Here is a 16742-nt window from a genome sequence, read left to right on the forward strand (position 1 = left end):
ACAAATACTAGGGCAAGGAGAGCTCACTACTAAGCACACACAAACACATACTAGGGCAAGGAGTTCAATGCATTCATACCTGCATATGCTTACTCTGTACATACATACATAAACGTGCCTTTGCATTTACCATAGACACAGAGAAGTAGGTTCCCAAACACATTACCATGCCGAGATGTACACCCAAACTGCAAAGGGAACACCCACCCGTGTGACACTTTCCCAGGGTGCACGGAGGCACGGCCAGGAGCCGCCTCCCCGGCTCCACCTCTATCTCCCTCGACCCAGATGGAGACATCTTCTACTTTGCCGCGCCGCCCAGCTGTTGAGGCATTAGAGGATGGGGAAGCCATAGCAGACGGTGCCAACAGGATTGGGCGGGCAGATGGAAGGAGGAGACTATAGAAAACTGCAGGGTACTCAGGGTTTATTCGGTCTTCTCTCTCCCACTCTCCTGCTCTTGCCCACACTGTCTCTCGTGCGCAGAACAGCCGCCCCGTCCCACTTCCCTCCCTTTCTTTATAAATTGAAGTAACGGTGGTATTTATTAAGTGCTTACTAAGTGACAACCACCGTACCAAGCGCTGGAGTAGATACGAGGCGATCGGGTCCCACGTGGGGCTCACAGTCTAAGTAGGAGGGAGAGCGGGGAATGAATCTCCATTTTGCAGATGAGGGAACTGAGGCACAGAGAAGTTAAGTGACTTGCTCAAGGTCACACAGCTGGGATTAGAACCCAGGTCCTCTGACTCCCAGGCCTGTGCTCTTTCCACTAGGCCAGGCTGCTTCCTTTATATTGAACCTCAAAGGCTTGTCCTCCTCTAAGCAGCCTTCCTACCATTCTCCAACCCATTTGCAAAATTCCCAATCTATTCTCCCTTTTTCAACTCACACTCCCATGGAACTTATTTAGGTGCCGTGTATGTCAATCTGGTTTATCTCCCCTATTTGAATGGGAGTTCCTTCAGATGAGATATCGGGTCTATATGAACCACAAAGTTTTGGGGAAGCAGAGTGGCCTAGTGAATCAAGCGTGGACCTGGGTTCTAATCCCAACACTGCTGCTTGTCTGCTGTGTGACCTTGGGCAAGTCACTGAACTTCTTTGTGCCTCAGTTCCCTCACCTGTAAAATGGGGATTGAAAACTGTGAGCCCCACGTGGGACTTGGACCGTGTCCAACTTGATCAGTTTGTATCTACCCCAGTGTTTGATACAGTGTCTTGCACGTAGTAATTGCTTAAGAAATACCATAAAAAAAACACTAAATAGGAAGCTACACTCCCTGAAGGTGCTCCGTTAAAATGTTTTGAATGGCTGATGAATCCGTACACTCTCTATATACCATTCAGACACAGGCACAAGTGGGAAATCCATATACCCAGCGGAGAACTGAAATTCTGGATGCAATAACCAGCAGCAGACACACACAAACTACTTAGCAACAAAGACCTAGCTCACACTATTTTTCCTTAATAATAAATACGACGACGAACACGGAAACAGACAATTGTACCCGAATTGAGTGTTTACCCAAGCTCCCTGTGAAGCACTGGGGGGTTGCTAAGGACCAGCCCTGATGGTAATTTCAAAATTTTCCATACTAGAGACCCGCTGCTTTATTCACACGACTTGAACTGTGAAGATGACAGAAAATGAAAACACCCAAGATTGGGAGGTAGAAACTTGAGTCCTCCTTTTAGCTTCATGAACACGATGACCTTGAGCCCACTCCTCCGCTCCAGTCTTTGGCTACCCCATCTTACAACTTCCTTCCGCACAACCTGGGAGTTTGCGAGAACCAATAGATGTTATTAAAGTAGTTCGAAATAAAATGACCTATATTGGAAAATTCTTTCTGATCATTTATCAGGTATTTTTAGCAGGATTTGAGTTTTAGAGGATCAAATAAATATTTATCACCGGCAGAAATATCTGGTTGGCCTTGGCTGCCCTTCCCTTTGCCCTGGTCCCCAGTTGGTTATCCCTATCCACAGAATTTTCTGCTGCTGTGGCCTCTGCAGCTCAAAGCCACACTGGGGAACCTCTGTTGACCTTCTCCTCTCCTGATGCCTCCATTTGTTACTCTTATCCTGGGGAAATTTGGCTCCCGTTGAGTCCCATTCTTCCCCATGTTTGGGAGAGTCCTGTACAAGCATTCCTGCCAAAATATGGGTATTTTTAGAGAGCGCTTTGACTAGGATGCAATAGAGCACACAGTAGGTGCTCAATAAATATGATCGATTGATACAAGAATTTGGGAGCTTAGCTACTGTGACATGGTTAGGAATTGGTTGCAACACTATAGGGTTCTGCACAGGAAAGCTTTCTTAAAGTTCACAAGATCTCAGCGCAAAATCTGCATCGATCTGTTTAATAGCATTGCATAAGGAGCCAACCTGCAACTGTTCAAAGTTCCTTCCCCTGTTTAGTGGGAAAAGTGAATTTTAAGAAGCTGTAAATTGGTTAAATGGGTTACAAGGTATAGTGAACTATAGATAAGGTATAGAAGAGAGGTCAGAAAATGCAGACTGCTTGGAAACGCTTTCCATTTGCTATGGATTTCTTGAATTTCACCCAATGTGTCAGAAGCCGTGGACCAGTTCAACTGTTCTCTTAAACCTCCTTAATCTTTCCTTAAACCTTTATTTCCCACTGAAATGACGATCGAACCGACCCAACTTTTTTATAATCCAGGGTTTGGCAGGGTCGCAGTATCTGTAGAAAGAATGGCTGCACCAGACATGGGAAAGGGAGAGTTCCCATCCTCCTATACTCCTCCAGGACTAGATGCACAATCCCTCTGTTCCTGTGCCCTGCAAGCTGGATCAGCCTTGATTCTATTTTTCGTGATAATGTTGTCTTGTTTTTGTTTCATTCTGTTTTGCTCTGCCGTCTCTCTCTCCCGATTAGACTGTGAGCCCGTCACTGGGCAGGGATAGAGACAATCCCTCTAAGAGATAGTTGCCAAATTGTATATTCCAAGCGCTTAGTACAGTGCTCTGCACATAGTAAGCCCTCAGTAAATACTATCGAATGAATGAACGAATCAGGGCCATGGCCTGCAGCATGTTGCAGAAGGCTCGGAGAAGGGGTGACTGGAACGATTCTCCACTCCATCTGCTAAATTAAGACTGGTGCCTCTTCAGGGAACCACGGACAGGAGCACGTGGCAGCCCAAAGATGCCCTGTTGGCTTCTATCCGGCCTTGGCATTCTCCTCTCTTTTGGGGCGTACATCTGGAAATCTGGATGGAAGGGAGAATTCTGGGGAGGGGGAAGGACCGGGACTAATGACTCCCCTTCCGGGCCTACACTGTGATCTTTTCACGGCTCACTGATCCCTCACCAGAGTGGAGGGCAACTCAAAGCAGAACTATTGCCAGGGGCTGTGATTTCCATTTTTATTAAAATGATTTCTCAGAGCTCGATTTCTTGTAGGTCTGGCCTCATTCCTCCAGACCCTGGGCCGGCCGGCCAGAGCTAATTTCCACAGCCGTATATATCAATATCTACGTGCGTCTGGGTTATTCACCTAGACGTGACCCGCAGTTCTAGTGATGTCATAGGGGCAGCTATTGCAGGTGGCAGAGGTCCGGAAACCAGGGGTTCAGACACATTTAGGGTTTGGGAGCCAGTCTGTGAGAAATTAGACCCGTTGTCTGGTCACCAGAAAGAAATTCTGTGAGCCAAGGGGTGCAGGAGAGGGAGGTGTCACAGAAATGAGGGGTTGTGTCTGTTTATTGTTCTATTTTATAATAACAATTATGATATTTGTTAAGCGCTTACTCTGTGCCAAGTACTGTTCTGAGCGCTGGGGTAGATACAAGGTAATCAGGTGGTCCCTCATGAGGCTCACGGTCTCAATCCCCATTTTACAGATGAGGCAACTGAGGCCCAGAGAAGTGAAGAGACTTGCCCAAGGTCACCCAGCAGACAAGTGGCGGACCTGGGATTAGAACCCAAGAACTCTGACTCCCAAGCCCGGGTTCTTGCCAATAAGCCACTCTGCTTGTACTCTCCTAAGCGCTTAGTATAGTGCTCTGCACACAGTAAGCGCTCAATAAATACGATTAAATGAATGAATGAAATGAATGGGTCAGCCCCGCTGAGCGGGGAATACCGGTCTAGGATGTCCAGCGACTTTGAGCTAGAGGGGATGGTGGTGGGAGGGGAACAGCTTCAGCTAGTTCAGATACCGGTCTTGAAACTCCTTTTCCCTGCTAGGATACCAGCTCGCTCCTTTTTCCTTTGTCAAGGACTCGTTACTAAAAGGAGCCACAGAAGGGCTGGCTAGACCCTCAGCTGGGCCGGAAACTCTTCCCGGCTCCGTCTCCACCCCTCCATATTGTGTCTTTCCCCGAGGAGCTGGGCCTGCCGCTTGCCATCTATTTGGGGCCTTAAAGAGATCGCAAAGATGACAAAAGCTTCGACACTGGTTTAGGCCCCCGTCCCAAGTCTGCCAGTTAAACAATCCCGTTTCTTCACACCCGCGTTCTAAAAGAAACCAGATGGTGGTTTTTACAAAAATCAGGGAGCGGGAATAAAATTAATTTAATGTCCCCTTCTTCCTCCTCCTCTCTCTTCCTTCCTCTTTCCTCCTTTTTCGTTCCTTCTCCCCCTCCTCCTCCTTTCTCTTCTCTGCTTTTTTGGTTTGGTTCTCAGGGGAACCTGTCTGTGGATGTGAGAACATCTGATGCACAAGTATGTTCAGCTTAGGAACTGGCAGAGGGAGGAGGTCATATTGCGCAGGAGGGGGAGGAAGATTCTTCTCTGTCAACCCGAGAGGATGAGACTACTTCTCCCGGTCCCCTATCGAAACGAGCCTCCCCAGACCCCCTCCAATGTGAGACGTAGCGAAGGAGGGAGAGAGAGCACGCGGAGAGGAAGAGTCTTTGAGGATTCATCTTCTGTTTTTGCGTTACAGGCTCACCCCACCTTCTCACCGGATGGATGTTCTCTTTGGCTGGAGCTGGCTCTGGCCCGGTCTCTACCTTGGATGGACAGGTCCTCTTCTCCCACCCTCTTCTGCGTCTCCCTGATTTGCTCCCTTTGTTTTTCCCCACCCCTCAGGCTCCCAGAACTTATGTACATATCTGTCATTTTTTTACTTTTAAATTTTTCTTTGTATTAATGTCTGCCTCCCCGACCCCAGACCGTCAGCTCTCTGTAGGCAGGGAGTGTGTCCGTTTACTGTTGTACTGTACCCTCCCCAAGCTCTCGGCGCAGTGTGGTCTACACACAGTAAGTGCTCGATAAATCCGATCGAATGTATAAATGAGAACCTGTCTGGGCTTCTGACCGGGCCCCGTCTCCCCAGTCCTCCTCAGAGACTTCGGTGCAAACTATTCCTTCCCTTCTCCGCCCGTGTCCCGCAGAATCCCCCCTCCCTCCGCCCCACGAGGAAGGTGCCCAGCCAGACCCACCTGCAGGTAATGATAGGCCAGGTCTTGGTGGCAGGACTTGGACTTGAGCAGGGCCTTGTCGATGGTGGCCGAGGCCTTCTGACACACTTCGCGGGCGTGGCTGAGGGTGAGCGTAGACCAGGACCCCCTCTTGATGTAGTTGGACTCGGGGTTGATGGGGATGTTGGTGCAGGGGGCACACTTGAGGTCATTATTGCTCTTGGAGGACTTGAGCATGTGCTCGCTGATGGTGTTGTAGGCGTGCATGAAGTAGCGGGGCTGGCTGTGGTCGGGCTGCCGGCCCAGGGTCATGAGCCCCATGGGGTTGCGGTAGCCGCAGGTGTCGTTGTCCAGATTGTCGTCGGAGCTCCACCAGCCCGAGATGTTGGAGCGGGTCCGGCGCTTGGGCTCCGGGTTCTTGGCCCGCTCCTTGCTCTTGCTTCTCCGGTTCTGCTTCCCATCTTCCGCCCCCTTCTTACCGTTGACGCCGCCCTTGGGCCCCCCCTCCAGGGACTGGGACTTGGCGAAGAGCTTCTGGACCGAGTGGACCAGGTGGCGGATACGGCCGGGGCTCTCGCTGCGGTGCTTGGGGTCGCCCCGCTGGAACTGGAGGGTGCTGAAGCCGTCGCGGTGGATGGGCAGCTGCTTCTCGAACTGGTCCAGCAGGTTGGCGGGCAGGCGGTTGATCTTGGTGGCCTGGGCATGGCTGGGGAAGGGGCTCTCCTCGGGCACCTCGAAGTGGGAGTTGTAGTGGATCCGGGGGAAGGTGCTGCTGTTGGAGAGCTGATTGTTCAGAGGGAGGAGGCGGTCCCCGTGGAGGGGGTTCGCGGCCGGGAACCGGGGGTCCCTGGCGAAGGAGTCCGTCGGGGAGAGCAGGTAAGGGTTCCGGTCCTGGGCGCTGTAGAGGGAGTCTTGGTTGGGTTCCAGGCTGTCGGAGAGATGGCGGCTCCGGTTGTCTCCTAACCCTTTCATTGTCGTGGGGCTCCCTAGAGCATTGCTTCAGGCACGAGGCGCTGGAGAGGCCTTTTCCCTGGACTGGCACCGGCTCCCCTCTCTCCAGGGACCTGAGGAGGGGCGGGGAAGGAAGAAGATTCATTGTGCTATTTGTTAAGCGCTTCCTATGTGCCCGGCACCGTTTTAAGTGCCGGGATAGATACGACCTAATCCCGTGGCGCATACGGGGCTCGCGGTCTTAATCCCCATTTTACAGACGAGGGAACTGAGGCACAGAAAAGGGATGGGACCGGTCCAAGGTCACAGAGTAGACAGGTGGCGGAACCGGAATCAAAACCCGGGTCCTCTGACTCCCGGGCCTATGCTCTATCTACTAGGCCACGCTGTTTCCCTAATGCTTTCGGGAGGTGGGAGGAAGCGGTGCTGTGGGTGGGCTTGGAGAGGTGGTAGTGTGCACGGGCTCACCAGATGGAAGCGGAACTTTGGCCTGGTTTTTTTTTTTCGGTCTTAACTGGCATTTGTTGATCGCTTACTATGTGTCAGGCGCTACACTAAGAGCTGCGGTAGATACAAGCAAATCAGATTGGACACGGTCCACGTCCCACATGGGACCTGTCTTAATCTCCATTTTACAGAGGAGGTAACTGAGATGAAGAGAAGCTAACTGACTTGCCCAAGGTCACACAAGAGACAAATGGCCGTTCTGGGATTAGAACTCGGGTCCTCAGACTCCCGGCCCCGTGCTCTTTCCACTAGGCCACGTTATTTCCAGAGTGAGAGCAACTGGGACATGAGAAGCTAATTTCACAATTCTCCCCTCCTTTCCTCTCTGTTTCCAGTGCCGTTGGCAGCCTGTGCTGATTGAACCGGAATGTTCGGGGATCTTCTTTTCAGAAAGTACTTCCTGCCCAAGTTCCCCTCCTGGGGATGGTGGCTGAGGAAAGCACAGGTCCTTACCTGTCCATCTGTTCCACAGGGAGGCAGGTTTTAATCTCAAGAAAGAAATTCTGGCTTTACCTCATGGTTAAAAAGACCCTCGGCTAATTGTAAATTATTTCTTCTCCGCTGAACTGCAGAAAACAGCAGTTGGAACATGACAGTACCAGGAAATGGGGTAGACAGTGTGGCGGGTTTTTTTTTTCCCTAATGCTGGGAGCGAAGAAAATACACCAGGGAGCAGAAAGGTAAGACTTCAGTTCACGGAAAAGAAACAGAGCACTCAGACCTAGGTACCAAATGGAGACATCCACGTTCAAACAGACACATGGTCACCCACGGGGAAATCCGCAGTGCCATCTCTAAAGAAAGTTGGGACAAAACGGCTGATTGAGAGGCACAAATATTCAGATTTTAGGTATAACCGATGTTATCCACCGGATGTGCCGTTTTTCAGTGCATTTCTTAAATCAAAATCCCTTTTAAAATGGTATTTGTAATGAGCTACGTATCAAGCACTCTTCTAAGTGCTGGGGTAGATAGGAAGTAATAACCTTGGTGTTATCCCTGACGACTCCTTATCATTCAACCCACATATTCAATCTGTTACCAAATCCCACCTTCACAACATCGCTAAAGTCCACCCTTCCCTCTCCATCCTAAGTGCTACCACGTTTAGTACAATCACTCATCCTATCCCACCTGGATTACTACATCAGCCTCCTTGCTGACCTCCCATTCCCCTGTCTCTCCCCACCCCAGTCCCTACAGCACTCTGCTGTCCGGATCATTTTTCTACAGAAACATTCTACGTGTCACCCCCCTCCTCAAAAAACTCCAGGATTTCTCCATCCACTTCCGTATCAAAAAAACCCTCCTCATCAGTGATTTAAAAGAACTCCATCACTTTGCCCTCTCCTACCTCACCTCGCTTCTCTCCTTTACAATGCAGTCTGCGAACTTCACTTCTCCGAAGCTAACCTTCTCACTGTGCCTCGATCTCACCCGTCTCATCTCCGACCCCTAGCTCACATCCTACCTCTGGCCTGGAACGCCCTCCCTCCACATATCTGACAATTACTCGCCCCACCTTCAAAGCCTTATCGAAGGCATATCTCCTCCAAAGAGGCCTTCCCAGACTAAACCCCGCTTTTCCTCATCTCCCACTTCCTTCTGCGTCACCCTGACTTGCTCCCTTTGCTCTTCCTCTCTCCCATTCCCATAACACTTTTGTTCATATCTGTAACTTGATTTATTTGTATTGATGTCTGCCTTCCCCGCTGAAGACTGTAAGCTCATTGTGGGCAGGGAATGTCACTGTTTATTGTGGTATTGTACTTTCCCAAGAGCTTAGTTCACTGCTCTACACACAGTAGGTGCTCAATAAATACGATTGAATGAATGAATGAATGGCACAGTCCTTGCCCAACATAGGGCTCACAGTCTAAAGTAGGAGGGAGAACGGGTATTGAATCCCTATTTACAGTCAAAGAAACTGAGGCAAAGAGAACTTAAGGGACTTGTCCAAGGTCACACAGTAGGCAAGAGGCAGAGCTGGGGTTAGAACCCAGGTCCTCTGACTCCCAGGCCCGTGCTCTTTCCACTAGGCCTCGCTGCTCCTTTAGAGTTCGGAAATGCTAAAACTTTGAGGACCTATTCCGCTCTTTCCCGTTAACTCGGTGACTCATATTCCATCATTTACACTGTGGTTTTCAAGAAACCAAGTTGAGTGATATTACAATATATTACAATATAACAGAGTTGGTAGATTCATTCTCTGCCCACAAGGATCTTAGAGTCTAGGGGGGAAATTATCACTGGGTCAATTTTAAACTTCAGTCTCTTGGGTTTTAGTCTTGTCTGGTAATCATCAAGATGAAACTCTTGTTACTTCAAAGGTGATCAAACCCTACTGTACTTCTAGTTGAGGCATTTGGCAAAATCCCATTAATTCAGACCCTCTAATTCATTCATTCATTCAATTTGTCCATTATTGATATCGGAAATACTTGGTAATTTAACCTGCTACTTTCTCTCACTGCCCACTCTACTCAGCCAGGCTGACAGGTGTGGATCTAAAGCAGCACATGAAAGGCAGACACTCTGACAAACCCCCGATAAGCTGCTCAGGAAATAGGTGGGTGTTTGGGGGGAAAACATAAAGGAGAAGCGGAAGGTTTTCTAAATTTTCAGTTGTCCTGCACAGAGTAAAAAAGGCGCTCCCAGAAGGCAGAGCCTTGGCTTGGTGTCCACACAGAGACACAAGACGTAATCATGGCATTAGACAAGTCATTCATGTTTTGTCCACTGTGCAGTTCCAAGGCACTTGGGAAGTACAGAAAAAAGAAGTGAGAAACAGTGTGGCCTAATGGGTAGGTCATGGGTCCGGGAACCAGAAGGACCTGGGTTCTAATCCCGTCTTTGCCAATTGCTTGCTGTGTGACTTTGGGCAAGTCACTTCACTTACCTGTTTCTCAGTTTCTTCAACTGTAAACTGGGGATACCTGGTCTCCCTCCTTCTTTAGACTGTGAACTTCATGCGGGACAGGGATTGGGTCTGACCTAATTAACTTGTACCTACCCCAGTGCTTAGAATAGTGTTTGACATACAGTAATTTCTTAACAAATGCCATAAAAACCAAGAAAACCTCCAAATGCTTAAAGTAAAAATACTGGCCATGATGATTTCTGCTACTTCTGTTCTGTTGTACTCTTCCAAGAGCTTAGTACAGTGCTCTGCACACAGTAAGTGCTCATTAAATATGATTGATTGATCGACTGATTGCCTGGTGTGCAAGGGTGAAAAATGGACTCATGTTATAATGGTGGGGCAGGGTCCAATAGCAGCAATAATAATAATAGTTTTTATTGTTATTATTAGGGTACTTTTAAGTGCCTACTATGTTCCAGGCACTGTATTAAGTGCCGCAGTAGATATGAGATAATAGGGTTAGACATAGTCCCTGTCCCTCATGGGGCTCACAATGTAATCCCCATTTTCCAGGTGAAGAAACTGAGGCACAGAGAGGTGAAGTGACTTGCCCAAGGTCACCCAGCAGACAAGTGGCAGAGTCGGTATTAGAACCCATGACCTTCTGACTTCCAGGCCCGGGCTCTTTCCACTAGGCCAGGAGTTGCCCAGCTAATCCAATTAGACTAAGCACTATCTTTTGCGGGGTGGGGAGGAGAGGCAATGAGACACAAATGGCAGCAGCGATGGTAGTGACGAGACGATGAAGATGAGGATGATGATGATGATGATGATGGTATTTGTTAAGCGCTTACTATGTGCCAGGAACCTTAATAAGCACTGGGGAGTATACAAGCCAATTGGGTTTTGGATGCAGTCTCCTTCCCATGTGAGGCTCACAGTCTCGGTCCCCGTTTTAAGATGAAGTAAAGCAGCATGGCATAGTGGATAGAGCGCGGGCCAGGAAATCAGAAGGTTATGGGTTCTAATCCCAGATCTGCCACTTGTCTGCTGTGTGGCCCGGGGCAAGTCGCTTCACTTCTCTGTGCCTCAGTTACCTCATCTGTAAAATGGGGATTGAGACTGTGAGCCCCACATGGGACAGGGACTGTGTCCAACTTGATTTGCTTGTATCCTCCTCAATGCTTAGTACTGTGCCTGACATATAATAAGTTCTTAACAAATACCTTCATAGGTAACTGAAGCACAGAGAATAAGTGAAGTGACCTGCCCAAGGCCACACAGCAGACAAGTGGCAGAGCTTGGATTAGAACCCAGGACCTTCTGACTCCCAGGTTCGTGCCGTATCCATTACGCTACTATGAAGAGCTCCTGCTTAGTCTTCTAAACCCAACTTGGCTGGATTCTTCAGGTTTCTTTGGGGGAAAAAAATGCCAGTTAACCATCCTAATTTTGTCAGAGGAAAATGCTGAAAAGCAGTAGGGAAAGGATGCTAAAATTATTTTTATTAGTTTTTTCAAACATCTGGACAGTTCCCCCATTAGAGATTTGCTAAAAGGGTAAGACCGTAAAGCTCTAGCCTGTAAATTGGTCCTCCAGACTGTAAGTTTGTTGTGGGTTGGGAATGTTCTTTTTCTTGTTATACTGTACTCTCCCCAGTGCTTCCTACAGTGCTCTGCGCACAGTAAGCACTCAATAAATACGACTGAATGAAGTGAGACCGTGGAGGGGCTTAAGATGGAGAATGAAAATACGTTCAATGGGGAAAAATGGGGAGAAAGTGTTCACAGATAGGCTTAGTCAAACCATGTAGGATGTGAAGAGTGGGAGGTAAAAGAGACATCGAGAATTGGTAAGACCATATGGTTTCCAAGGAGATCCAGGGATACACTGTAGATGACTCAAAATGGGGAACTCTTAAACTGCTGTCTACACCGTCAAAGAGAAGTGGAGAGATGAGTCACATGACAAAGGAAATCGTTTGATCTAAAACATCTATCCCAAATTCCAGACCAAGAAGCACCAGAAATCTCAAGGTAGGAGAAGCAATAATTATTTCACGGATGAACTAAGCATCTTTTAGGCTACCTGAACAGCCTCAGGGCTAGTCACTCTCTGGAGTACTCTCTGAAGAATCCAGAGGGAAAAGAAAAATGTCTCTGGGGATCCCTTTCATCTGTTTCAGTGCTGTTAAATCTGACCAGTCTTAGCAGGTCTCATTGTGTTACGATTTTGACTACAGAATTTGTGTAATCTATTCTTTAACTGTGGAGTAGAGCATCTGTGATATTTTAGCCGAAGGTTTCTGTTATACTGTGGCCTGGTTATCATCTGAAAGGCTTCATATCGATTTTTCTGTCTCCATAACATTCGTAAAATTTTTCTCATTTGATTACAGCTCTTGTGTATTACTATTATGTCATATCCATGGCCTAATGGGAAAAGCAGGAGACTGGGAGTCAGGAGACCTGAGTTATATTCCTGGTTCTGACTTTTGCCTGCTGTTTGACCTGGGGTAAGTCACTTAACTTCTCTGGGCCCCAATTTCCTCCTCTGTCAAATGGGGATGAAATACCTGTTTGCCCTCCCGCTTAGAGTCAGAGCCCCATGGGGGACAGGAACTGTCTCTGACCTGGTTATTTTGTATTTATCCCATTCCTCTTACAGTGCCTGTCACATATTAATCGCTTAACACAACCAAAATTATAATAATTATTGCCCCCTGTCACTTATTGAAAATTACCTAAATATAATGATGAGCACACATCCTATCTCCTGGATTTTGAATACCGATGATGGTGATAATAATTAAAAATTTATAATAATATTTGTTGTTGGTATGCGCCAAGCACTGTACTAAGTGCTGGGGTAGATATAAGATGATCGGGTACCACATGGGGTCCCAGTAGGAGGAAGAACAGGTATTGAATTCCCATTCTGCAGATGACCAATCAATCAATCATATTTATTGAGCGCTTACTGTGTGCAGAGCACTGTATTAAGTGTTTGGAAGAGTAGAATATAATAGTAATCAGATACAGTCCCTGCCCACAACAAGCTCACAGACCTGAGGAGGGAAGTGAATCACAGGGAGGTTAAGTAACTTGCCCAAGATCATAGAGCAGGGATGAGAAGCAGCAGGAAGCAGCGGAAAGAGCACGGGCTTGGGAATCAGAAGACATGGGTTCTAATCCCGGCTCTGCCACTTGTCTGCTGGGTGACCTTGGGCAAGCCGCTTAACTTCTCTGTGTCTCAGTTACCTCATCGGAAAATGGGGATTAAAACTGTGAGCCCCATGTGAGACAACCCGTATCTACCCCAGTGCTTAGAACAGTGCTTGGCACATAGTAAGCGCTTAAAAAATACCATTATTATTATTGTTGTGAGAACCTGGGTCCCCTGACTCCCAGGCCCATGCTCTATCCACTTAGGCCCTGCTGCTTCTTTCCCAGGTACAGTGCTCTGCACACAGTAAATGCTCAATAAATACGACCGATGGACTGACTAGCTTGAAAGCGCCTTGAGGGCAGAGATTGTGTCTACTGACTCTCCTGTACTCTCCCAACCACTTAGTACAGTGCTCTGCACACAGTAAGCTCTCAATAAATATGATTAATGAATTGATCGACCCTCTCCCTGCCTCTCTTGGATGGCAGAGATTGTATCCACTAACTTTCCCGTACTCTCCCAAGTGCTTAGAACAGTGCTAGGCGCACAGTAAAAGCTTAAGAATATCACAATTATTATTATTCTTCTTATTAGTAGTTGTAGTACAGTGCTCTGCCAGGAGGAAGAGCTGGGTAAATATTATCGATCAGTTGATTGGGCAGGCCAATCCTGTTTGGAGGCCAGAAAAGGGTTTTTCCTGGTTCTTCCTACCCTGAGGTACTTAGGATACCGTGATTTTAACGGGAGCTGAGCAGCCTTGTGCTTCCTCTTTGTACCCAAGAAGATCACACACTCATCTTTCCTGTCTGCTCTCTTAGAGAAGCAGTGTGGCTTAGTGGAAAAGAGCACGGGCTTGGGAGTCAGAGGATGTGGGTTCTAATCCCGGCCCTGCCACTTGTCTGCTGTGTGACCTTGGGCAAACCACTCCACTTCTCTGTGCCTCAGTTACCACATCTGTAAAAATGGGGATTAAGACTGTGGGCCCCACGTGGGACAACCTGATTACTCTGTATCTACTCCAGCGCTTAGAACGGTGCTTCGCACATAGGAAGCGCTTAACAAATAGCATAATAATTATTATTATATTTTGGATGCTCCACGAGAGCAGTGATGGAATCTAATCTATACCTTAAGTGGTGACCCGATGCCATTGGTAGAGTCTGGATTCCTTCCTTCTGGTGAGGGAATGATCCAGAAGTCCCTCACCGCCGGCATCTTTGCAAATCAAACTCCTTGGCAGCAGTATTTTTTTAAGGATGGATTTGGGACCTGCCATTTGACTTTTCACTAGAAAAAGCTGAGCCGCATTTTTTAATGGTATTCGTTAAGCGCTTACTGTGTGTGAAGCACTGTTCTAAGGAGATACCGGCTAGTCAGGTCGGACACAGTCCATATCCCACGTGGGGCTCGCGGTATTAATCACTATTTTTTACAGGGGGGGTAGCGGGGGCACAGAGAAGTTAAGCGACTCGTCCAAGGTCACGCAGCAGACAAGTGACAGAGACAGGATTCGGGAAATAACTGAATTTCACCTTTCAAGTGATGCTTCTTTGACCCAAGAAATAAATCAAAAGGTACAATAATAACAGCGGTAATCTGTTTCACAAGTTAATTTTCCTGCTAAAACAGCTCCAAAACTACTATTACTTTTCTCTCTCGCCTCCGCATTAATTATGCTTTGCTTTTCAGTAGGCTCCTTCATCCAAGCTTCCGAATGCTATTAACATAAGTAAATATGACGAAACTCGTTTTCACGGGGGCAGGGGAGGAGAGGGCATCTTTTAGCTCCTGCTGTTAAATCCAGACAACAGGGCTTTCAGCCTCCCAAATGAGAACACACGCTCTAATCCCCTTCATAGAATCGGGAGACATAGGAGAGGAGAGAAAGTAAAGACCCAATGACAAGGAACTAGAGATGAATAAGAAGGGATCCAGACACTAGGTGACTGTCCTAAATTCAGATGAAATTTGGTGACCGATCCAGGGACGAAACCTTTGCAGTTTCTAGTCTGAATGTCTGACACCTCCCCAGCAGCATGTTGGGGAAGCGGTTTTGCCCAGTGGATAGAGTTCGGGGTTGGGAGTCAGAAGGACCTGGGTTCTAGTCCCAGCTCCACCCCTTGTCTGCTGGGTGAACTTGGGTAGGTCACTTCACTTCTCTGGGCCTCACTTACCTCATCTGGAAATTGGGGATTAAGACTGTGAGCCCCATGTGAGACAGTGTCCCGCCTGATTATCTTGTATCTACCCCAACACTTAGAACACTGTGTGGCACAGAGTAAGCTTTTAACAAGTATCATAATTATTATTATTATGTACATATTACTGACTTAATTCCTCTCACCACCCCTCTAGATCGTCAGCTTGTTATGGGCAGGGAATGTGTCTGTTGTATTGCTATATTGTACACTCCCAAGCCCCTAGTACAGTGTTCTTCACACAGTAAGTGCTCAATAAATACGACTGATTGATTGATGGATTGATTGAGAGGTGGCTTGATAATACATTTGATTGGGCTGATCAATTTTTCACTCAAAGAGTCAGTTATCAATTATTCATCAGGGCTGATTACCCAGACTGAGGCATTCTCAGGTCTATAGAATCTTTTCTTCTCTTCTATTTCCCTATTTGGGCCATTTTGCTACTTGTCGGCACCTGCTCAGAGGGATGGAGAAGGGAAATGAAAAGGGGTGAACCTCGAACTAGGAAATTACTATTATTATTAATAATAATAATTATGAAAATAATGACAACAGCAACAAGACTGTAAGCTCACTGTGGGCTGGTAACGTGTCTGTTATATTGAATTCTTCCAAGCACTTAGTACAGTGCTCTGCGCATAGTAAGTACTCAATAAAAATGACTGATTAATAATAATTGTGGAATTTGTTAGGCATTTACTATGTGCCAAGCATTATGATTAATGGTATTTTTAATCAATGACATTTATTGAGCACTTATGGTGTGCAGAACACTGTACTAAGCACTGGAGTAGATACGAGATAATCAGGTCCCACATGGAGCTCACAGCCTAAGTAGGAGGGTGAACAGGGATTGAAACCCCATTTTGCAGATGTGGGAATTGAGACACAGAGTAGTTAGGTGACTTGCCCAAGGTCATGCAGCAGGCAAATGGCAGAGCTGAGATTAGAACTCAGATCCTCTGACTTCCAGGTCCAGGTTCTGACCAGTAGGCCACACCGCTTCTTTATTCCTTCAGAGCAGATTCAGTAAAGGGATTTTTGCGGAGGGGGAAAAGAGGTTCAAGCTAGAGGCGAAAATCAGGTTCTGGAGTTACAGAGTGAACGAGTGAGTGAGTGAGTGAGTGAGTGAGTGAGTGTGTGTATGTCAGGAAGGGGTGTTTCAAAACCTCACTGTGGGCAGGGAACATGTCTGCCAACTCTGTTGCTCTCTCCCAAACACTTAGTACAGTGCTTTGCACAGGGTAAGTGCTCAAAAAACACCATTGATTGATCAGTAGATTTCACTAATAATGATGATAGTATTTGTTAAGCTCTCACTATATGCCGAGCATTGTTCTAAGCGCTGGGATAGATAGAGGAAAATCAGGGTTGTCCCAAATGGGGCTCACAGTCTTAATCCCCATTTTACAGATGAGGTAACTGGGCCACAGAGAAGTTAAGTGACTTGCCCAAAGTCACACAGCTGACAAGTATATTCCAAGCACTTAGTACAGTGCTTTGCACATAGTAAGTGCTCACTAAATACGATTGAAGTGGAATAGCCGGGATTAGAACCCGCAACCTCCGACTCTCAAGTCGGTGCTTTTTACACTAAGCCACGAAAAGTTCTTGAGGTCAGGGATTATAAATCAGCCAATCACGTTTATT

The 16742-nt window shown here is 47.3% G+C and overlaps 1 protein-coding gene across 5 annotated transcripts in view; it reads right to left on the reverse strand.

The window, feature by feature from the left end:
- Positions 1–16742, reverse strand: part of DLGAP4 (DLG associated protein 4) — a 256546-nt gene that overhangs the window by 110650 nt on the left and 129154 nt on the right. For all 5 annotated transcript variants that reach the window (XM_029070267.2, XM_029070266.2, XM_029070268.2 and 2 more), the window contains exon 3: positions 5424–6466. In XM_029070267.2, the coding sequence (XP_028926100.1) occupies positions 5424–6374 (951 nt within the window). In that variant the 5' untranslated portion in view covers positions 6375–6466. The remainder of the gene's footprint in view (positions 1–5423; positions 6467–16742) is intronic.

This window comes from Ornithorhynchus anatinus, chromosome 8 (genome assembly GCF_004115215.2).
Source record: "Ornithorhynchus anatinus isolate Pmale09 chromosome 8, mOrnAna1.pri.v4, whole genome shotgun sequence".
NCBI classification, from domain to species: Eukaryota; Metazoa; Chordata; class Mammalia; order Monotremata; family Ornithorhynchidae; genus Ornithorhynchus; species Ornithorhynchus anatinus.